The 24,609-nt window shown below is 38.0% G+C and overlaps 2 protein-coding genes and 1 non-coding gene across 3 annotated transcripts; 2 read left to right on the forward strand and 1 right to left on the reverse strand.

The window, feature by feature from the left end:
* Positions 1–405: 405 nt before the first annotated feature.
* Positions 406–1,319, forward strand: LOC137730639 (NDR1/HIN1-like protein 12). The gene has a single exon (XM_068469613.2). The coding sequence runs from the start codon at positions 630–632 to the stop codon at positions 1,224–1,226; it is 597 nt and encodes a 198-aa protein (XP_068325714.1). The 5' UTR covers positions 406–629; the 3' UTR covers positions 1,227–1,319.
* Positions 1,320–10,604: 9,285 nt separating this feature from the next.
* Positions 10,605–13,771, forward strand: LOC137732067 (uncharacterized). Its single transcript, XR_015957485.1, has 4 exons — positions 10,605–10,632; positions 10,748–10,938; positions 11,948–12,127; positions 12,994–13,771. It is a non-coding gene; the product is annotated as an uncharacterized LOC137732067 (transcript).
* Positions 13,772–19,991: 6,220 nt separating this feature from the next.
* Positions 19,992–21,186, reverse strand: LOC137732947 (uncharacterized). Its single transcript, XM_068472183.2, has 3 exons — positions 20,867–21,186; positions 20,459–20,767; positions 19,992–20,370 (listed from the first exon to the last, which is right to left on the reverse strand). Exons 1-3 carry the CDS (start codon positions 21,184–21,186, stop codon positions 19,992–19,994), a joined length of 1,008 nt encoding a protein of 335 aa, XP_068328284.1.
* Between the last annotated feature and the right edge of the window lie 3,423 nt (positions 21,187–24,609).

Here is a 24,609-nt window from a genome sequence, read left to right on the forward strand (position 1 = left end):
TAACGAAAAACCACATTTTTACACTAAAAAGTCAATTCTGGTACTATTCACTTTACCCTTTATTATGTATTTATCATTAAAATTCAAAATTTTCAAGCCATTTTCATTAGTTTTTCTTTATTTTAAAGTGCAAAAGGTGAAAACCATCCTGTCGAACCGTTAAAAAGTGGATGTATTGAATACATTTTTTGTATGATTCTTGGTCATATTACGTTACATAGTACATGTTAGTCTTATGTTTTGCACATCTGCAAACAGGGGAAAGGCAATAAGTGGTACGCAGCAATGCAAGTTTGGTATATTTCGCTTTACAAGAAAAAAAAAGTAGTGAGCAAGATACCTAGATGGAAGGGGTACCTACAACATACAACACCTATATATATATACACACAAACACACATACATACATTCACAAATGCTTTCAAATAAAGAAAAGAAGATACCAAAACCTTCCTTACCAATAAGAACCAGGAACAACCTCAACTTAATTCCATGTCTTGGGGGAAGCCACTCAACCCTAGAATTACCACCACCACCACCACCACCCTGATCCACAACATAAAACTGCCCGTAATACCCCGAAAACACTTTTGCCCTATATATGTTGTCGCTCTTCGGGTTAGCCCTCAATGACAAGAAAATTAACCCAAGGATCAGCCACGCACCCTTTGGTTTGGTTTGCAGCCATAATCTGCACCATTGTAGCCATAGCTATGATCATTGTGAGCATCGTGGTGTTTTCCGGCTACATGATCGTCCATCCGAGGGTGCCTTTCATCACCGTCACCTCTGGTCATCTCGACAACTTTCAAAACACCGAGGCTGGTCTTCTTGAAACGGAGATCACCATTGTTGTGAGGGCAGAGAACGACAACACCAAAGCGCATGCAAGCTTTTCGGATACAAGCTTCATGCTGAGCTTCCAAGGGCTGAACGTTGCGAGGCTGGTGGCGTATCCGTTCGAAGTCAATAAAAATAGCTCGGTTGATTTCCATTACTTGGTGCAATCATCGTCAATTCCGCTGAGTCCGGAGCTGATGGATCAAGTGGACATTTCGTTGAAGCGGGACAGAATTGTTTTTAACTTGAAGGGGAATTTGAGGGCAAGGTGGAGAGTAGGGTTGCTTGGTTCAGTTAAGTTCTGGGGTCATTTGAATTGTCAGCTCAAGTTTCATCCTTCAAATGGAACTTACATACGCTCACCTTGCAGCTCAAGGGCAAAATAGTCAAAACATAGATCTATTGTCATCTTTCAATTTTTACGTACGCAAATTGAGTTCTTCTCCTTTCCTCCATTAAAATAATAGGCTTCATTTCAATTTTCAGGATTAGAAATATTGAAAAACAATTAATCGGTGATGTAGTCTCTCTCTTTTGCTTTTCCCTTCTTTGTATTCCTTTCTAAAATTTTCTCTTTCACGAAGGAAGAAGAAAGGGTTCGTTGTAATTTCAAAACCTACCTGGAAGCTCCTTTACGCAACCAATAAAAAACACTTATACGAAGCTTTCTGAAATCAAATGATGGCTTTGCTAATGTAGCTCTTAAATATGTTAACGCTAGTATTTCGGAACGTTTATTGAGAAGCTTTAGTCCCTTATCAACCGTGGAGGGCTAAGAGAGTTCACGATTATGTTTTAGCTCCCTAAAACATTATTTTTAGTGTCTAGTTTTGGTTACGTAGTTTTCATAGGACTATAATAGTTTGTTGTATTGGAAGCGATAATAAAGAGAGAGAAGGATATAGAAATTCCACACGGGCTCCACCAAAAGCTTTTGTCATATGACTAGGATGTGGATCCTATTCGGATTCAAATGGTGGGAATCCTAGGGATTCTCATATTTTAACCATTTATCATACATCATGCGACCATAAATTATTTTGAATTTTTTTATTTAAAATTAAACATAAATAGTACCTAACGAAAACTAACCACATGATATACGATGAACGGCCATAATGTGAAGATTCCTAGGATCCCTACAAAGAGGATCCGGAGAAAATCCTCATCCATATGACTAAATGTAGTTAGCTCGAAAATTACAGGTAGTCGACCTGAAAGCTACTTGTCACTGACCTTGTTTGCTAACGAGGATATAGCCCTTACTGGCCAATATATACTCTGAGGATGACCTTGGGCAATAAGAATTGAAGAAAAAAACAAATGAAGCTTTTAGTATTCAGTGATCAAATGACAAGCCATGACAATCGTGCAAATTGACAAGCCATTACAATTGTGCAAATTAAGCAAAAGAACAAGGTAAAGCTACCTAGAAGCAACTAAGAGCACTTTCAGTGTGTAAAGGTTTCATTTGGCAATAGGCAATTCAATCACCTCAAGAAATAGTAATCGCATTTAATGAATTGTAATTGTCTATTGCATCTCCACCTCTAAACTGAATAGCCAAAGCAATTCGCATTAAAATATTAGTATTTTTTATTTTATAAAATAATATTTTTTTTAATTCAGATAGGATTTTAATTTAAATAAAATACCAAATTAAATAAATATGAAATTACATAAAGTACAAATTAAATAAATACCAAATTATATAAAGTACTATATTAAATAAATACAAATTACATAAAGTACCCAATGGTGTTATTAACTTAAAATTTTAAAATTATAGATAGAAATTACATATTTATAGAAAACAAAATTATAATTTTGAATTTTTTTTTTTTTGAATTTTTTTCTGATTTTAAATTAATTTTTAAGTTTTTTATTAACTTAATTAATCTGGACTATTGGATTACAAAAAGATTGAAATCCAACAGTCTAGATTTTGAAGCATAGCCCAACTGTAACATTTTTTATTTTTATTTTTTAGCGATGGAAATCCAACGGCCCATAAAAATAGCCATTGAAAATCTAACGGCCTGGAAAAAGTCATGTTGCTCCTAGCAACGGTAACTGAGTGGGCTGCCACGCAGGCCCCACCATCTGAATTTTTTTAGCCCACGTGCCTGATGCATAGCCCACGTGCCTGATGCAAATTTTTTTAGAACGTGGTAGAACATGGCTGACGTCAGCCTAATATCACATCCACCCAGGTGCTCGGATCCTTGACTATATAAATAAGCCCAAGGTCCATGCCACCACTCCAATCCTTATTCTATTAATTACAACGTGTAAGAGCTTATAAAGTCTAACAAAACCAGTTTTGATCGATGTGGTATTGTGGCTCTTTTATTTGTATTCAAAATCCAACTAGTGAGTCATGCCACCAAGATTTCGGAAGGCAAGCCCATTTTAGCGAAGTTATTTGTAGCTATGGTAGTAAAAATTTGCCGTCTTTAGTCTTGATGAATTTGTACTTACAAAACAATCAACACATTTGATCAAAGATCAAAGCCTCATACGGCCACAAGGGGGTGGTTTGGCCAGTGAATCTTCGATGCCTAAGTCAGTATCTCTCGAAAGAGTAAGTGTTTAGGGACGTATGCATAGCAAAAGCTTACCAAAATTTGGTGGAGATGAAGGTTTATAGGAAGAGGTGGTCGGACATAGTGTTAAGTAGTCGCCTAACACGTGCCAGCATCCTATTGGCTAATGTGTGTCATCCGTTAGATGAATAAGGAAAGGATATTTCCAAGATATTAATTAGGAGAAAATATATGTGGATAATGGTGGAAGTATCCTTGATTGATTGTGATATGGATTACTTGATGAAGTTGATCTTTAATTGGGGATGTATTAAAGATAAGATTTAGTTATTAATCCTTATCTTTAATACCTATGACTTTTCCATGCCACAAGCAGGAGAACTTTGAGCAGTCATAAACAATTGTTTAAACTTCGAGGGATGTTGAGCTGCCTGTGGGAGTATTTGTATGTCTTGTCCATTTAATGAGGACAAACTTGTCTTCTTCGGGATAAAATCCACATGTCGCCTCCAAGATTTTTGTGATTATTTTTTCCTCCACAGTAACAACATTCACTTCTTGATAAATGTGAGGGCAGTAAAAGTCACCTTTTGGATGCTAGTGAAACAATAATTCTAGAGAAGCAAGAACACTAGAATAATCAATTTCCAACCAAAGTGTACATCAATCTCGCATAAGCAAAATTAACAGCAATAATAATTACTAATAATTCTAGAAAAAATAAAGAATTTGTTCTGACCAATACCTTGACAAAAATCACCAAGAAACTCATCATATCTGTCCCTTAAATTTCCTCCAAAAGCAGCAGGGCCAAAATTCTTTGGGGCTAGCGACTTTCTTTTGGCACACCTTTTAAGCCAAGTGCCAAATGTATGCTCCCTCCTCATAAGGTATCAAAGCTACACATTGAAAGCATATTAAACGCAGTTGTCCATCATGATCACTACTTTGCAAGGAAGATAGATGTCGTAGGCCGACAAAGTCTATCACCTTATCAGAAGCTCACAACTGATTTTGGATTCCAGCTAATGGGTGCTCTACAGACTCAACTAACGAATATTGTTGACTTGCGGAGAGTATTGCTATTGAGAACCTCAAGCACTTTTGTAAAGCAATTGAAGCCATATATGGAGCCACATACCTCCGTAAGCCAAATCATGAAGACTTGAAGAGGCTTCTACGCAAGGCAAACAAAAGAGGCTTCCCTAGCATGATAGGAAGTCTCGATTTTATGCATCGGGAGTGGAAGAATTGTCCTAAAGAAGGCACATTTTCTAGTTTTATTTTTCTTTTTGTGATTGTCTTTTCTTGGCTTTTTGTTTGGAGGTCTGTTGGAGTTTCTTTGAGCTCATACTAATGACCAAGGCCAAGATGTGCCTTTAACCATTTTAACTATGACTTAGACTATGGGATCATGATTTTTTTGGTTCATGATTTGTGGTAAAAATAATTGGAATATACACAACCTATTAAGCATAATCCGGCATCCTAGGCTTAAAGCATATTAAAAGTATTACTTGTTTCCTAAGTAAAGAAACCCTAATTAAAGTCATGTTAGAATATTTGGGGATTAGGCAACGTAATCATGACTCTAGAAAGATTGAGTATCTTTTCCACATCTCGGTCAAGCAGAACTATGCGCTGTTCTCTCGTGAATCGCCTTCAGCAAGGTATAACATTCAGGATCTGAACTCGATGAGAAATCTGTCTCGATTGTATGCATTGAGAGTGGAAGAATTGTCCTACTGCTTGGGTTGGCCAATTCAAGGATCGTCACAACAAGCCAACCATCATGCTCGAGGCTGTGGCGTCTTACGACATATGGATTTGGCATGCATTATTCGGTGCTCCCGTATTAAACAAAGATATCAATATTCTTTGGTCTTCTCCTCTGTTCAATGATGTTGTAAATGGATGGGCATCGAAATGGAGGTACAAGGTAAATGGTAATGGGCATGAGCTAGGTTACTACTTAACTGATGGTATTTATCCTAGTTGGTCTACCTTTGTGAAAAGTTATTCTCATCTTGGTAGTGTGAAAAAGAAATTATTTTCGCAGAAACAAGAGTCTTACAGGAAGGATGTGGAGAGAGCGTTCGGGATCCTACATGCTCGATGGGCCATTGTTAGAGGGGCTGAAGGATTATGAAATGTGGAAGACATGTAACAACCCATCCCGGAGCTTTTCGAAACAAAACGACATTTTTGTAATTTCACAAAAAATGGGATATTTTGAAATAGGATTTCTTTTGGGCCTTATTTTGTGTGCCCTGTAGGGCCACTTACTTTTGGGTTGTCCTCTGGCCCACTTTCATTTCTCCTTTTCCCTCCCCGTGATTCACTCTCCTTCTTTCCTTCACTTTCTCTCTTCTCTTTCTCTCCCCCCTCGCTGCATCCTCCATTCCCTGAGGACCAACACACACACACACCCAAAGGACCACGACGAACGACGACACCACCACCACTATGATGGGTTTCCTCCCTCTCCCTCATCCTCTGTGAAGCACAGAAACATATTTGGAACCCAGCACACCCACCTCTCCGACAAGGTTCGATGGCTTCGAGCTTATTCCGAGCCACGGCTGGACCTGAAATTGGTAAAATCTTAATCTACTTTTAGTGGTCTTCATTTTGGTGGGCAGATAGCATGCTAGGGTGGAGAATCGGAGTTGTATGGAGCTTGGGAGGCTTCGACCTCCTTTTTCGTCGATACCAGTTTAAAACCAGGTCGACCAGACCTGGTAACCAAATAAACCCAACCCTTTGGGTAGTGCAAACCCAGGCCTTCGGCTCAATGAACCCAGGTCCAAACCTATTTGCTAAACCTAGCCCAAAAACCCTTGGGCCAACTCAAAACTAAACCCAAGCCTAACTGAGAACCAGGCCCGGGTCTAGTTGCCCAGGCCCAACCTTTCTGGTGACCTAAATGGCGAGTGGCGGCGCATGGCAGTTGGGGCCGCCACCTCATGACGGCTCGTGAAGGCGCGTGTGGCTTTGTGTGGGAGAGTTTTATTAATTAGACCCTTTATGTGCTTAGGTGAGTTTTTCGATGTCCTGAATCCGTTTATGACGTCCGTTTCTCAAAATTCAATTGTTAAGTTAGAGTTTTGTTAATTGGACCCTTTATGTACTTAGGTGAGTTTGTTAGCGGCTTTTCCATCCTTCCTATTTCGAACGGCTCTTCAACGATAGAGTATCTGTGAGTGGACCCCTTCCAAAATGCATATTTTACTATTAAAAATGCATACATGAAAGCATGATTTAATGGCTATGTTTTATGAAACATTTATGAGTAAATTGGTTTTATGCCTTATGATATTTCATGCTTTATCGAATTTACTTTCTTTGTAGTATATATGATGAATGACTATATACTATGAAGATGATTTAAGATATGATGTTTGAGCTGCTGAGCTTCGTTGAGATGTATATATACTTATATTCTTGAAAGATTATGTTCAATGATTTTTTTGCTTATCTAGTCGCAACTATGTTCTGCTTACGAGCGTATACTATGCCTGCGAGCGTATGTTCTGCCTATGGGCGAATGATCTGCCTATGAGCGTATGATTTGCCTATGGGCGAATGACCTGCCTTCGGGCAATACTGATACAATTATTTATCACTTTATATACGATGTATGTTTTATTAAAGGTTTTATGGCATGCTAGGGTTTTCAGAAAACCTATTACTTATTATGCTATACGAGTTTTCTAAAACTTTAGGGGTTAGTACGTTGATGAATAATTGTTTTAGTATTACTTATATATCAACTTGGTCCACTCATGTTTTGTTTTGCGCCCCCTCAAGACTTAGAATCGAGGCGTAAAATCCAGGCGTCAAGGCACTTCCACATTGGCATCTTCGAGTCCTCTCAGTGTAGGACCCATTCCTTTGTTCATTCGATTTTATATTATTTCCTTTCTAGTGTCTTGGTTTAGTTGTATGCTCTGAACACGTTCCTCAATTGCATATTCACTATAGTCAAATTTACAAGTTTTATTTATGTCGACTAATTGTTTTAGTTCTCATGCATCCTAATATGACTTCGTCACCTTTGGATGTCAGCTAGCACGTGCATACCCCGATGTTTGGAGAATATTGGGGTTGGGGGTGTCAGGACCTTTATTCAATCATGATGACGTGCATAATTTTGCATAACATGATTGTGGAAGATGAGTATGTAGAAATTGAAGAAGTAACTAATGAAGATGTGGATGATGACCAACCAACATATGCGAGAGCTATGGCAAGAGATGTTGAATATCTTGTTGCAATTACATACGAGACCCGAAATGATAGGGTCACACTGAGTGAGTATATGAGACGTTTAAATAGAATTCAAGCTCCTCAAGGTCATGACACACTCCGCAAGAATTTGGTTGAGCATATATGGCATCGAGAAGAAGAACGTTGATGATGGATAATCTTAAGTGTATTAATGTGTTGGTGTATTAATGTGTTCTTGTGTTAAATTGAAGGCATCTATTGTACATCAAAGTGTGCAACAACAAGTACAATAATTATTGAAGGCATTTAGATTAATAGAAACAATAATTAATAAGCCATAAATTTAATACACACGATAATTAATAAGTCATAAACTTAATACAAATGACAATTAATAAACCACATAAACTTAATAAAATTGATAATTCATAAACTACATAAACTTAATAATGATATCCACCATTTGGACTTGGTGGTGGACTTGGGATATAGCCTTGAGATGAATCATCATCTTGAAATATACTTCTTGTGGCATGCCTTCGCAAAATTTCCTTTTGCTTATCATGTAAGAACTTCTTCCTCTCTGGAGTGTATTTGTTGAGGTCCTCCATCATGAAATTACATTTGAACATTTCTTGCTCCTTATCCCCTTCGTGCGTAATGGCCAAACACATTTGGGTCGCTTCTTCCTCCCGAGAGCTATGGCTTTCAGTCAATCTTGCAAAAACGGTAGCAATTTGTGCACTAATAAGATCTTGGGACTTCCCTTTTCTCTTTGCTTCCTTTTGCTTATCTCTTCCCAAGGGCCTTGCAAAAGAAGAAGTTGGGGTCAATTCATCAACACCTTCATTGACATCAATTGTATGTGTGGCTTCACTATGAAATAATCTTCCCCATTGTTGGTCCGCATCGGTTCCCCACCTCGGACAATCCTTGAGGACGTTGATGCAACTTAAAAGCTTGATTTTTTGGTGTAGTTCTGGTCTTGTAAATTTTCATTGCTTTGTCACCCTATGCAAGAAATACAGAAACATAATTAGTTGCAAAATAATATTATGTACATGACAAATAAAATATCAACAAACAAACTCACAACTTCTGTGGCGCTCCTTTCACTAGCCATGTCAACCACGACTCTCTGCAAGCTTTTTTCCATTAAGTGCACACTTTGTTCGTAACCTTCCACCGATCGTAAACACCACTACTTCCCTTCAGCCGACATTGGAGTTTTCATTGAACTTATCAACGATTTTACCCCACAACCTTTTTATTTTGATTCGTGCCAACGACACCATCTTCACTAATAGAAACTCATTCCAAGCATAAAGCAACATCTTCCTCAAATGTCCAATTACGACCTCTAATATGCTCTTTTGCCATCTTGAAAAATTAGGAAATGGGAAGAAATGGTAGAAAGAAAAATTGGAAGAATTGTAGGAGAAAAGTGAGTTTTGTGTAGATGTTTGAACAAGTACATAGGTATTTATAGAGTTTTTGGGTGAATTTTGAGTTAAATAACTTTTTTTTTTTATAATTATTTTAGCCGTTGGATTTAAATTTGGGCAATTATATATATATATATATATATATATATATATATATATTTACCATTAGATTTGATTATATTCGATCTCAGCAGTTGGATTCAATAAATATATAAATATAAAAAAAAAATTTGAATGTAGGCCTGGATTAATCAACGGCCTGTTTATGTATGCCGTTGGATTAAAAATAGCTGTTGGCTCTCTGGTTCAAATGGGCAACATGCCCGCGTGGGTGGGGCCATGCCGGTCTCAGTCTTGGCGCGTCGCCCGCATGGGGCCCGTCTCCTAGGGGAGTTGGCGCTCAAGCGTCGGGTTTCACTCGTAATGGTGGGCTCACACCATTTTCTGGGCTAAATCTGGGCCGGTTTATGGCTTTTTTTAAGGTTTTAGGTTTTAGATCCAAATTAGAATTCGGGTTGGAATGGATATGGATTGGGGGGAATAGAAGGGGAAAAATAGGTTTTAGGCCATGGGTTGGAGTTGGCCTAAGGGGGAAGGGGTGGGCTTAGTGTGATTCAAATTTAACTCTTGCTAAAATTGAACCCAAAACCTCTCACTTAAGTAAAAAATGAATAGCAGTACACCGTATTAAATGTCTATCATTGGCCATGGTCCTGCTGCCACCTGTGCACTTCCGCAACTGCTTTTGATGTGCACAAGCGCTGCACATATCCACTCCCTGTCTCTTCAAGCTCAACTCGTAGTCTCTGTGTCCTCCTGCTGCGTAAGTGTTCTTTTTCTCTTCTGTAACTAATAATGTTGCTATCTTTTTCTGCTTTGTGGGGCGTTTTACCTCCGTATTGGTTATCTAAAAATGATCGGTTGGAGTTTCTTATTGTTTTTTTCTCGTAAGAATTTCGAATTAAATTTGCTTTTGCTGGTTCCTCGGCCTGCTTTTGTGGCATTTTAGGGTTTAAGGGAGCACAGATGGCTGGGTTTTCTCGCATGTTTGTTCCACAGAGGGAATTTTTTGTGGTCTGTTGCCACTTTTTTGGTTTATAGTTTTGGGTATGATTTAACGCGTTTTATTTTATTTTTAAATTTTTGGGTTTGTTTTCTGCATTCATTTTAGTTAATATAATCCGAAATAATTTGATTCGAATCGATCGAGGTTGAAGCATTCTTTAGCTTGGCTCAGTTTTCTATTGTATTGCGTTAGTTGTATTGATAATATTTGTTTTGATTACAAGTGATATTGTTACTCTAACTCTAAATTACACGAAGGGGAGTGGGAGGGTTTGAACTCGGAATGCAGTGGGTTGAATAGAAAGCGGCAATCCACCACATGCACTGTTAATATTTGTTGTGATGGTTGAGAATATTTTGTTCACCCATCTTCTTTGTTTCACCATTATTTTGTATTAGAGAGTGGGGTTTTTTTTTTTTTTTTTTTTTTTGGGGGTGGGGGAGTAATGACTAAAAGTCTCATTTTTTAGGAGTTACAATGGAAGTTGGCACTGTTGAGAACCGTGGTCATTTAAAGTTCGCAAATTTCATGAGACGTGTAGTCGATAAATGCTTGAGTCTCTCTCATCAATGGAACTGAAATTCGGATAACGCGTAGTATCCAAATTCTGTATTTCTGAGGGCCTTTTGATAATTTATTCTTATGCTTGTTTGGCATAAAGACTGCTTTTATTGTCATTCATGCATGGATGGAGTTGGTGAGGGCAGCAGTCTGCTTCCAAGTGAACATTTTCTTGAGAATCATGATATGGACATTGGCACTTATATCTCTGCCGGGGCGAGTTTTGACTACCTTACAGAGGGAGAGGCAGGTTGATTTTATCTGCTTTCAGTGAATTTTACTCTCCTATTAAGGAAACACATATATTGAGCATGTCATTTACAAAGGAAAGTAGACTGGCATGTTGACGTGTAATTATATGTAGTAACATCCCATTCTCCCCCATTGTGTTTTTGTTTTGGTTTAGTTTATGAACGGTTTACTATATATTTTTGTTTGTTTATTTGTATGTTGTTTTGTTGCTCGTGTGATTGAGCATAACTTCCTACTAAATCTCACACTTGTAAATTTCTTACTCATTTCAGATCACAAAAGTTTAATTGAAAAAGATTTGAAAAAATCTTGTAGTTGTCCATTTCACTTCACGTTTAATTTCCAATGAAAGAGCCATGAACTAACAAGGGAGGACGGATGACTACAGGGTTAGGAAAAGGTGCCAAAGAAAAGTAGGAACAAAATTATAGACGAGTGGCTCAATATATAGAAACTACAAGATAAACTCTGTGATAATGTGAACCATTCTTGTACCTCTGGTACATCACATGCTGCATGCTACTACCAGTTTGTTTAACTCTCAAAGCTTGCAAAAGGATTGTGTGTACATGTGCATGCATATGGTGTGGGGTCATTCTTGTGCCTCTTTACAGGTTTGACAAAGCTGACTAGAAATATTACCGTTGTTTTCTCTTGAGTCCTTTTTCTGGATTAACCGTCTCTGTTTTTTATTTATTTTTTGGCTGAAAAAATTAACTTTCTTATTATTAGACTCGGTAAGGTCCTGCTATTTGAATTAAGGATGTCAAGGATGATGGGTGGTTATGATTTGTGTTCTAGCTGGAGACTAGGATAATAGCTTTTGTTTGTTTACTACGTCTGATCTAGCTTTTGATGATGTTTATTTCCAGCTGTTGGGCTGTTAGTTCTTTGTCATCTGTTTACGCTTCATCTGCTGGATGGTTGTTTTCCTCATTGTATTATAGCTCCTAAATTTCATATTCTCTGAGAATGTCTTGGCTAGAAAAATGTTGTTATGTAAACAGCTGGAAAAACATTTACTCGATATGCAAATTGAGGTGGAGAATCTAGCATTGGATAGAAAAGAGCTTCAGGAGCATCTACATACAGCCATTAACGAACGAAGAATGATGGAGTTGATATTAGCAGAACTTGAAGGGGAACATGACAAGGCCATTGCCAAAGTTGAACTACTAGTGAGCGAGGTAATGACTTTTATCATCCCCATGCATGCCTTGAGCTAGTGGCCAAAACTGCATTCCACTACTCTGGCTGCACTTTATGTATGTATTTCTTACTATGCTAAATACTTCTAATTTATAACTTCTCTAGTATGGTTTGCGGAACAAGAGTTTCTTGTGTCCTCTGGCTCTGGTGTTTGGCATGCCAATATCTAGCAATCCAGAATAAGGACATGCCAATATGAATGAGTGAGCCTGTGCCCTTTTATGATGAAACGGTAACATCATTGTTGATTTGAATGTCTATTTCTTGTAATGATTAAATTTAAAAATTGATACTAAGATCCCCCTTCTTAAGAAAGTTCATTTTGATTAGAACCAAAAGAATTATTATTCTTGTGGTTACCCTGGACCATCTAATTCTTAGATCCCATTTAACAGTTATCCGTGAAAAAATCAGAAAAAGTCGAAAACTGTTTGATCCTTTGATTATTATCGCGAGTATCTCACTGTTTGCCATAAACATTGTCAAATATTATGCGGTGTTAACTTTTGAAAAGTTGGGTCGCTTTTCTTCTGATACTTATAAGTTCAATGATTAACCACATACAGATTAAAAAACTTAGTGCGCTATTACTTTTGAAAATGTAAAACAAGTAATGCTAAGTACACTGCACTAGGGTTAAAAAAATGTTGCTTCTGAGTTTAGTGAGACCATCAAACAGATAAGTGTATTATCCCTCAGTTCTTAAACGAGACACAACAAGAGGCGTGTTCACTCAAGTTGCTTGCAATGCAAATTTAGATCTGTCTTTCTATACATTTGCATTATTATGTCCCATTTCAATTATACTTAACTGAATACTTGATCCTTGTATGTGATTCGGCAGTTACACGATCTGAGAACTGAAAATCTGCGGCTAAAAGAAATTCAGGGGTAGGATACTGGAACAACAAAGGTTGAGATCAAACAGGCAATGCCCAGAGTACAGCCATTGGGATCCCATCACTGAAATCCTGTTATGATGGAAGTGGATTCATCCTTCAAGACCTTCCGATGCACAAAGATACTCGGGGGATGAATGCAAAACTAAAATGGAGTTGCTCAAAATCTTGAGAAATGAACCAATATCCACTGGACCTATACATCCTGTTATGCCTGAAATCAGCCTCAGAAGTTTAGATATGAGTGAAGTTTTCGACCATCGAAGGGGTATTGCAGTCAAACAGACTCTTTTTAGTCCAGCGTTGTCACTTGTGGTTGGAATGATTGTTTGGCAAGCTGAAGACCCTTGCATGCCCCTTATCGTGGCTCTCTTCTCTGTGGTTGGTATGTCATTGAAGAGTGTGGTTCAGTTTTTCTCTACCATAAAGAATAAACCTGCTTCCGATGCGGTTGCTCTCTTAAGCTTCAACTGGTTCATACTGGGAACACTTACGTACCCGACATTACCGAAGGTAGTGCATACGGTGGTTCCTGTGGCATTAAATTTTGTCGACCGAGTGTTGAGCTGGCTTGGTTTCTCATTTTTCCTAGCTTAAGTCTTTCTCTTCATTTTCATATACGGACGTGTACTATATATAGACCCTGGAATACGAAATGGTTCTTTGTATATACATCGTTTAGAGAGCTTGTATGGTAAAGGTGCCCTACACTATTTGATTTTATCTTGAGCATGCATTGTTTTGTTAAGTTCCCTCGAAACAGAAGCAATGAAACCAGATAGTGATCTAGATAACAACGCGGGGGGCCAAATGCAGATGATAAGTAACGCAATTAAAGGAATGATGCACACGATTAAGTGATTGGATTAGTCTTTGTGTTGTGTATGAAATTATCAGAGAAACGGGTCAAAAGCTTACTTCCAACAACATCGATATTATACCCAACTCAGTAATTACCACTTGTATAATCCATCGTGTGTGGAGTTTTATCACAAAAGATCTCGGTATTAGTTGGTATGGAGTTAGGATATTTAAACTTCTCTTTTTTTTAGAGATACGGTCAAGTGGGATATTTCAACATTATGTTTTGATGATGAGTTTGTATTCGTTCTCCTTCAGCTAGTGACGTGTCTGGCTTTGACTCCCAGTCTCAGTCAGTTAACTGTATAATTGGCGTCTGAAAAGGAGCAGAGGAGATGGTATTTTACCTTGCAACTCCCCATCTCAATCTGTGCTATTAAATCTAGGAAGAGGACTCGTCGACTTGTCACTACTTAGTTATTCCTTGGTTTCACAGAATTGGCAGGCAAAGCGCATTTTACTCTTGAAAGTAAAAGGTTACAAACCATTTCTAGCTTCCAAATTATATCCAAATTAAGGCCTCTTTGAATTATATATGTACAAGAAGAGGTGTGAGATTTGAGTGAAACCACACAATAGTAAAACTATAATAATCAAAGAGACTTGAACATAAAACATCTCACTTATAAGTAGATATGAATATCACTAGATCGTAGTTTTTATTTTTTTATTTTCTTAAGTTTTTTTTTATTTTTTTATTTTTGACAATGATAATACAAGTAAGTTAAATTGTTAGTTGGTAAGGAAAAAAAAAAGAATCGAAAATGCACCAAGATGCAAATGCATACTTGCTTTTCGCCATTATGGTAAAGCGCCATCTGTAGTTAATTGTAGTGTTAAAAATGACACTAATCTTTTACGAGATATTTTCAAAATAAATGGGTTTGTTGGCCCAACCAATATAAATAACAACAGAAAACGCTAGAATCAAATTAAATAAGAAATGCTAAGGAGACTTTTTCAAAATGAGAATTTTCATGAATTTTCTATCACATCACAGTTTAATATTAATTTCGTGCTAATATTATTAAATATTGTGCCAAAACATGAGGTGCCAGAGAATCCATGAAGAGTTTCCATTTTCTAAAGAGTCTCTTTAGCATTTTTCAAATTAAACTATCTATGAATTTTTTTTATTTTCACTAAAAAATTATGTGTGGTTTGAGGTTGAATTCTCATTTTAGTAGAATGAGAATCCTCTCCAGATCCTTTTTGTAAGGATCCCGGGAATTCTCAAATTGTGTTTGTCTATCATACATCGTGCGACCAGTTTTCGTCAAATACTGTTCATGTTTAATTTTAAATAAAAGTATTTAAAATGTTTAATTTTAAATAAAAGTATAAACATGAGCAGTACTTGACGAAAACTTGGAGCACAATGTACGATAAATGGACACGATTTGGGAATCTTCAGAATCCTCACAAAGAGGATCAAAAGAGAACCCTCATTCATTTTAGTACTTGATTAAATATAACTGTTTTATACCATTTTTTTGCCGTACATATTTAAGGTTGATTGAAAAAAAAAAGATTGGACCTTTTTGTATTTTTATATAAGTTGGCACCACACCAATAAAACCTTAGTTTCTGCATGCTGTGGATACTAGTTTCTCAGCATGCGCTCATGCGCATGCGAAACTTCTTGTTTTAGTCATTGGCACTTGCATCCTTAAAGATGTGTTGTGTTAATTATTTTTTTCCTCATACTACATTCTAAAATTAAAATTCAACGTACAATTGCAAATAAAAGAAAATAATACATAATTAAGTTGCATGTAAAATGCTGAAAGAAAAGATCCTTGCATGCGCGAACCATGTTCAAAGAGGTTACAAAAGAATAAAAGAAGAAATACAATAAGGAACCAAATAATGGAGTAAGAGAACATATTAAATAATTAATCTATGCATTAAGTTGAAGAGTAAAAATTCATATATATCATATTTTCCTTACGGTATCACAAAATACAACTCAGTTCCATCGCATCTGTTTGAATAGTTTATCTTATTAAAAGTTACTAAAAGATTGTGTCAGAATCGGCCATGAAGGAATCAGGTACTGGATCTTTAGTTCTAGGAGATATCTCAGATGTATCCACACTCGGTCTCCAACCTCAAGCTCCAGACGACGAGGATGAAAACGTGGAGCCCAGTGAGGCGGAAATATCGGCCAAGGAGGATCAAAGGGACACCATGGGCCCTTCAATTATGGACAATATGGAGATTAGCATGGTGCTTCTTCTTCCTCCTGAATTCTAGTTCAACAACGGACAACCGAATTTAGTCGATGGAGATATGGAAGTTGAAGTCCTTACCATCTAAGGATTGGCGTGGCTGCAAGTAATCACACTCCTCAAGGGATACTATATTTATTTCCTAGATCTCTGGGATTCTTCCGGTTTAACAATGATTCTACTATCCTAAAAGTTCCTCTCCTCAACTGGTATAAATACACCATTCTAAGGTTCATTTCTGGTAACGCAATCTCTGCACACTTATCCTCTTACCCACTGCTTAAGTCTTGATATTCTTACTAACTTGGCTGTCGGAGAGCCTTTCACCAGCATACCCATCCCACCCTTCTGTGTTGATTTCTAGTTTAAAGTGATTGTTTGTATTCACTCATATTGTAACAATTACAAGAGAGGGCTCTATATAGAGAGACTGAGCAAGATTAGCAGCTAAAGACAAAAGACAGCTGCAAGCCATTGAGATTGGCCACTAGTTAAACCAACTAAACTAGATACAAGTTTCTAGGTAAAATATGAAAACCAAAATTATGGAGAAAGATGCATGGAACAGCTGCAACACAGTATGGGAAGTATGGAGCTACAGATGCAGCTTTATCTCATTCACCAAATGACATAGGAATGCACAATGGCGGCTGCAACTCACATGAGTAGATGAAGTTGCAGATGTAACTTGTACCCTGAAACTGATGCTGCATATGATTGAGCTGCATATAACTGATGCTGCAAATGCAACTAGAACCTTGACCACTGAAGACTTCGTTCAACACGCCCCCTCAAGCTGGATCAAAGGGGTTGATTGATCCAAGCTTGCAAAGCAACCTTTGAAACCGAGTAGACTCTAGGGTTTTTGTGAAAATTTCTGCCAGTTGATCATGACTTCAAGTGAAGACGGTTTCGATCACTTTGGCTTGAACTTGGGCAAGGATGTAGTGGCAATCCACTTCAATGTGTTTTGTTCTTTCATGAAACACCGGATTCGATGCGATGTGCATGGCAGCTTGGTTATCATAGTGCAAATACATTGGTTGAGAGCTTGAAAAACCTAGGTCTGTAAGGAGACTTTTTAACCAAATAAGCTCACAAGCAGTGGATGCCATCGCACGGTACGCAGCTTCAGCACTTGACCTAGCTATCACAGCTTACTTCTTGCACTTCCATGTAACAAGGCTGCCCCCAACGAAGGTACAAAAACCTGTGCTAGATTTACGATCAAGGGCATTACCTGCCCAGTCAGCATCGGTGTAGCCCATAATGTGAGTTGAACCATTTTTCTTCATGAGAATACCCCTTCCTACTGAGCCTTTGAGGTACCTGAGAAGTCTTTTGACCATTTCCCAGTGAATTGAGGTAGGAGAATGCATGAACTGACTAATGAGACTCCCTGTATAAGCAATGTCTGGTCTCGTAATAGTAAGATAAATGAGTTTCCCAACTAATCTTTGATAGGTGATGAGATCAGTTAAAGGTTCGCCTTCAACATCTAACTTGAGCTTGCTGACCAAATGAGTACGAGCAGGTTTGGAGTCCATCATTTTTGCCTCATCAAGAAGATCCAACACATATTTTCTTTGATTTAAGAACAAACCCTTATTAGAAGTAGCCATCTCAATCCCAAGAAAATATTTGAGAACTCCCAAATCTTTGATTGCAAATTTGTGGTGAAGGGATTGCTTGAGAGCATTAAGTTCATCAATATTGTCTCCTGTAATGATTAAATCATAAACATATATAAGTACTACGAGTTTACCAGTTGAACCAATTCGAACAAATAAGGAAGAATCAGCATGGCTTTTTTTGAATCCTACAACTTCCAAAACTGAGCTCAGTTTGGAGTACCATGCACGAGGAGATTGCTTGAGTTCATATTTGACTTTGTGAAGTTTGCATACCATATCAGTTTCATTTTCTTGAGGATGTCTGGGTGGTAATCTCATGTATACCTCTTCTTCGAGGTCACCATGAAGAAAGGCATTCTTCACATCCATTTGGAACAAGGGCCATTCATGATTAACAGCCACAAATAGTAGTACTCTCACAGTGTTCATCTTGGCAACTGGAGCAAATGTCTCCTTGTAATCAATACCATATGTTTGAGTAAATCCTCTAGCTACTAGTCTGGCTTTGTGCCTTTCAATTTCACCATCAGAGTGAAATTTAGTCTTGTAAATCCACCTACTTTCCACAGCTTTCTTCCCTTTGGGAAGCTTGACAACACTCCATGTGTGATTATCATTCAAGGCCTTGAGTTCTTTGTGCATTGCTTCTTGCCAAACTGGATTGACACTAGCTTCTTGAAAACTTTTAGGTTTAGTTTCATTAGACAACAGACTAAGGAAAGATGCATGAGATGAAGACAAATTTTTATAAGTAACAACTTGAGAGATAGAATGCCTTGCAGTATAAACCACATACTCTTGAAACCTTGCAGGTGGTTGCCTATCTCTGGTAGGGTTTTCCTTGGAGCAATCACAACTTCTTGGAGTTGATCTTGAGTTTGAGAAAGATCAGTGAAAGTTTCACAACTCTCATGAACATCAGTATGATTAATAGAGAGCAATTGGGAGCTATATTCAGGCACTTCAGCTGGAGTGGGAAGTGGAAAGGAATCCAAGAAACTCTTTCCTTGCGAAATAAACTCAGAGTTTTTTTGAAAAATAAGGAGTGAATTCATCAAATCTCACATCTCTGGACACTATAATTTTTTGAGTGCTTGGATTATAGCACTTGTAACCCTTTGAGAACTTGAATAACCCATGAATACACATTTAGTAGCTCTTGGTTCCAATTTGTCACGTTGAGTAGCTTGAATGTGGACAAAGCAAATGCACCCAAAAGTTCTGAGGTTAGATACATCCATGGTTCTTCCTTTAAGGATTTCATAGGGTGATTTAGAACTAAGTATTAGACTAGGCAACCTGTTAATGATGTAAGTGGCAGTAAGAATGCCTTGGGACCAAAACATCTTGGGAACATTCATTTGAAACATCAAGGACTTGGTTTTTTTCCAACAAATCCCTATTTTTTCTCTCAGCAACACCATTTTGTTGTGGTGTACCCACACAACTTGTTTGATGCATAATTCCATGAGTGCTTAAATAGGTTGACATGATGTTAGATGTATACTCAGTGCCATTGTCAGACCTAAGTATATGTATCTTGGAGGAAAAATGAGTTTTAACAAGATTGTGAAACTCTTTAAAGGCATCAAACACTTCACTTTTGAACTTCAATAGGTACAACCAAGTAGTTCTAGAGTAATCATCTACAAAGGTAACATAGTACATATACCCATCAAATGATTCTACCCTCGAGGGACCCCAAACATCGGAGTGAACAATTTAAAAAAGACTATTGGTTCTAGACTTGGATGAAACAAAAGGAAGTCTAGTAGCTTTTGAGAGTTGACATGTCTCACATTCATGTGAATCTTTACAAAACTTAAGAAACACAACAGACATCACTTGTTCAGAAGGGTGAGCTAATCTTTGGTGCCAAAGCTGGTGTTCTTGATCAAGACTTAAACAGGCAAAATTTTTTTGGACAATGTTGATATCCCTTGACAGGTAGTACAAACCATTTAGATTGACTTATTCACCAATCTTCCTCTTGTTGACTCGGTCCTGAAAAACAACATTGTGAGGGGAGAAAATGGCAAGACAATCTAAGGTTTTTGTAATCTTTCCAACAGACAACAGTTGGAAAGGAAAAGAAGGAACATAAAGTGCAGGTGACTCGTCCCTATCACTCAGCAAGTTTATCTTCCCTTTACCTTGAATAAGTTTTCCTTTACCACTTGCCACAGATACATGGCTAGGTTTATGTAACTGAGTATACTAATGTAAACTGGATACTTTGCTTGTCTTATGGTCAGTGGCACCTGAGTCTATAATCCAAACATCATGTGAAATACCTATATTTAGAGCAGTGGAAAGTGCACTTGTTATACCTGAGATGTCTCTTTGTGGTACACATTCTGAATCAGCCAAGAATTCGGCAAATTTCCCAAGTAAGGGAATGGGATTTCCAGTGGCTTGATCCTCACTCTTAGTGCTTCCCTTCTTCCTTTGTATATAGGCAGCAAACTCATTTATTAAATTAACCAGATTGGAGGTGAAATTTACCAGTTCATCAGTAGATGTGTTTGCTGCATGATAGGCCTTTGGAGTATGAATTTGTGAGTGGTTGAGTGAACTTCTTACATCTCTGAAAGACCTGTTTTCAAACCTATTCAAGATGTAAGATCCAACACTTCTCCCTCAAATGACCACCATCATTGCAGTAAGTGCACTTTTAATCTGACCTCCTTCCTTTGAACTGCTTGTCCCCAGCTGATTTGTAATTGACATTGAATGCTCTAGGTTCAAGGTTGGTCTTGATTTCGACACTCATCACTTTCCTGTAGGTTTTTTCTCTTTGCACAGCTTGACACACACTTGCAAAAGATGGAAGCTCAAGAGTCATCAAAAGGTGGCTTTTGAGATCTTCATACTCTGATCCTAAACTAGCCAAGATTTGGAAAACCTTGTCTGCATCAACCTTCTTCAGAAGCACAGCGGAATCAGTGGTGTGAAGGCGATACAAATCTAGTTCGTTCCATATGTTCTTCAAGCTTTCAAGGTGTTGAACAAACGCGTGATCACCTTGCTTTAAACTAGCAAGGTTCTTTTTGAGTTAGAACACACAAGCAGCGTTGTTTTGACTCCCGTACATCTCCTTAACTGCTTCCCAAAGAATATATGAGGATTCTGAGTAACTGAAAAGCTCAGACAGCTTAGGCTCCATGGAGTTGAGCATCCATGACATAACCAGTTGGTCATTACACAACCATGTATCATAAGACGTAGAGGTAGTTTCAGGAGGTTTAATGTTGCCATTAATGTACCCTATCTTGGATCTTCCTCCTAGGGTGAGCGTGACAGCATGAGACCAAGGTAGATAGTTGAATTCATTTAACAACACGGAACACGACCTTTTATTAGGATTGATCTCTCCATGAATGATGCTGGAAGTTGAAGTAGAGGAACTCATAGCCTCTGAAACCAAAGGGTTGTCTTATGCCATTTTTCGTGGGATGAACAGAAGAGAGAAAAAAAAAAAACAGTAGAGAATAAATAAATCAGAGGTAGGCCAATTATGGTTCCTGCTTTGATACCATGTTGATTTCTAGTTCAAAGTGATTGTTTGTATTCATTCATATTGTAACAATTACAAGAGAAGGCCCTATATAGAGAGATTGAGCAAGACTAGCAGCTAAAGAGAAAAGACAACTGCAAGCCACTGAGATGGGCCACTAGTTAAACCAACTAAACTAGATACAAGTTTCTAGGTAAAATATGAAAACCAAAACTATGGAGAAAGATGCATGGAATAGCTGCAACACAGTATGGGATGTATGGAGCTACAGATGCAGCTTTATCTCATTAACCAAATGACACAAGAATGCACAGTGGCAGCTGCAACTCACATGTGAGTAAATGAAGTTGCAAATACAACTTGTACCCTGAAACTGATGCTGCATATGACTGACGTTGCATATAACTGATGATGTAGATGCAACTAGAACCTTGACCACTGAAGACTCTTTCAACACTTTGGGACTTTGGCTTGCTTACGATTATTTATTCTTTTACATCTAACTTGGATTTGTGCATGTCCACCTTTTGCGGTATGTGCGAATTTAGTTCCAACAATGACCAATCAGGGAAAGAGTTAAGAGTAAAAGTGCATCTCCAAACTCACTGGAAAAAGGTGCTTTACATCAATTAGGTGATCTTCAAATTCATCCCATTTGGACAACACTCATCATAAATGTTACCATCCACTTGTTATGATGAAAGATGCGCACAAGCCAAACTATACCGCCTATTAAGGATGGTGCTTGAGTAGCCAATGGGCATTCGAAAGTTATGAAACACCTCTAAACCTAACAGATAAAAATGCTATGCATAAACTCGAGATTCATCCCGTTCTAAAAGTTATATTCACGAGTCATATGTTGGATGAGGTTCACAAACCATATTATGCAACTAGTCAAACAATGAACTAATGTAGCCAATAAAAGCACACTCTAAATCTCACAGATAAAAGCAGATTGCATAATGTATAATCCGCTTACAGATCTTGATTATGACTGAAAAAGACAAGAAACCTAGATACGTAATTGTCGTAACCATGAATAATCTTGAGATTCATCCCATTTGGACAATATATTCTCAAATGTTACTATCCATTTATCTAATGATGAAAGATGTGAACAAGTCAAACTATACCACCAATTAAGGAAGGTGCCCGAGTAGCCAATGTGCATTGGAAAGTAATGAACACACCTCTAAACTTAACAGTTAAAGCTGCAATGCATAAATAAACTCCTGATTCACCATGTTCTAAAAGTCCTATCCATGTGCTAGATATTGGACGAGGTTAACAAACTATAATATGCAACCAGACAATAAATGAACAAAATAAGCCAATAAAAGCATGACAATTAGAAGAGCACCTCAAAACTTCATGGATAAAAGCATATTACATAACGTATAGTTTGCTCACACATCTTGATTATGACTGAAAAAGACAAGAAACATAGATATGTAACTATCATAACCATCAGTGATTTTGAGATTCATCCCCATTGAGATGTAATATTTACAGACGTTACTATCCACTGGTCCAGTGATGGAAGATGTGAACAAGTCAAACTATACCGTCAATTAAGGAAGGTGTTGACTGACCAATGGTCATTGGAAAGTTAGGAACACACCTCTAAACCGATGCTGGATGAGGTTCACAAATCATAATATGCAACCAATCAATAAATGAACTAGAGTAGCCAATAGAAGCAGGACAACTAGAAGTACACCTCCATACCTCACTGATAAATGAATATTATGTAATGTATAATCCACTCACACTTCTTGATTATGATTGAAAAGGATAAGTATATAGATACGTAAATGTCATATAACCACCAGTGATCTTGAGATTCATCCCCAATTGGACAATATTATTCACAAATGTTACTATCCACTTGTTAGATGATGAAAGGTGTGCACAAGTCAAACTATACCACCATTTGAGGAAGGAGTCTGAGTAGCCAATGTGCATTGGAAAGTTATGAACACACCTCTAAACCTAACATATAAAGTTGCAATGTATAAATAAACTCGTGACTTATTTGGTTTTGAAAGTCATATTCATGTGTCAAATGTTGGACGAGGCTTAGAAACCATATTATGCAATCAGTCAAGAAATGAACTAGAGTAGCCAATAGAAGTAGTAAAATTAGAAGCCCATCTCCCAACCTCACTGATAAAAGCAAAGTGCATAATGTATAAGCCCTCACACATCCTGATACATAAATGATAAAAAAAACTGGATATGTAACCGTTATAACAATCAATGTATCGATTTTTTGTTTCCATCCTAATAAAATTTATAAATCCGAAGTTTTATTTTGGATTCTATTACGAGTAAGAAGCTAATCGAATATCTTCAATTATTCCATGTATATTTGTATCCTTCCGTTTATATAATGTTTAACATAACAAATCTTAAACATTTTGATTCTATACGTATCGAAAAGTAACCTAAAAACTATTACAATGGAAAGTACAAGGGCGTATTGAACAAAACATACACATCTGAATTTCCACAAGGTTTTGTCGATGTGGCTACGCGACCAGAAACCACAGTGGAGAAAAATCTGCCACTAAATCCGAAATCGGCGAGACTGGCAGTGGCAGCACCTCCCGCAACACGTTGCTGTAGCACCACACGCGCACGTGCATGCACTGTTAGGCTGTTAGGCTGTTAGGCTGTTAGGCTGAGCTCAAACCGGATGGTACATACGTAAATAACCCAAACACCGTGGTCCATTCCCACACCGATCACACCATACGCACAAACTCAAACTCAATTTCCTCGTGAGGGAGGGCCCGCTGTTTCGAAATAAACGTTGCCTGTAGCGTGAGCCCATCCGAGCCGGTGCCAGACCACGTGGCGCAATCGTGTTCGTTTGTGTCGGGTATAAGTACCTCACGCCCGAGCTGCCGTCACAGGTTTCATAGGGTTACATTAAAAGCCCCTCTATCTATCAAAACAAACAGATGGACGTGCTTTTGCCGTGGGAGGCATAGAGGCGTAGGCCTGTGTGTTTGGGCGTTGATTCAGTTACTGGCGGTCTCTAATTCGCTTGGTGCAGGTCGGGAACCGCTTTACCCTGCTCTGCCGTGTCTGGGCCTATGAGCTAGGTGGCTCGATGTAATCGGCCACGGGGCAAAACGGGTCCCGCCTTGCATCAACTGAATCCGAGACCGCGGTGAAGGCGGTTTCGTGGATCTTGCACTTTCATCAGATCTCGTCACAGGTTGGTCACTTCTTCATCCTCTTATCGCTAATGGCAGTGAATTTATATACAGAGTAGATTATCCTATCGTTTGAAAAAAATGTAATATC

This window comes from Pyrus communis, chromosome 16 (genome assembly GCF_041283825.1).
Source record: "Pyrus communis isolate YQ-2024b chromosome 16, ASM4128382v1, whole genome shotgun sequence".
NCBI lineage: Eukaryota > Viridiplantae > Streptophyta > Magnoliopsida > Rosales > Rosaceae > Pyrus > Pyrus communis.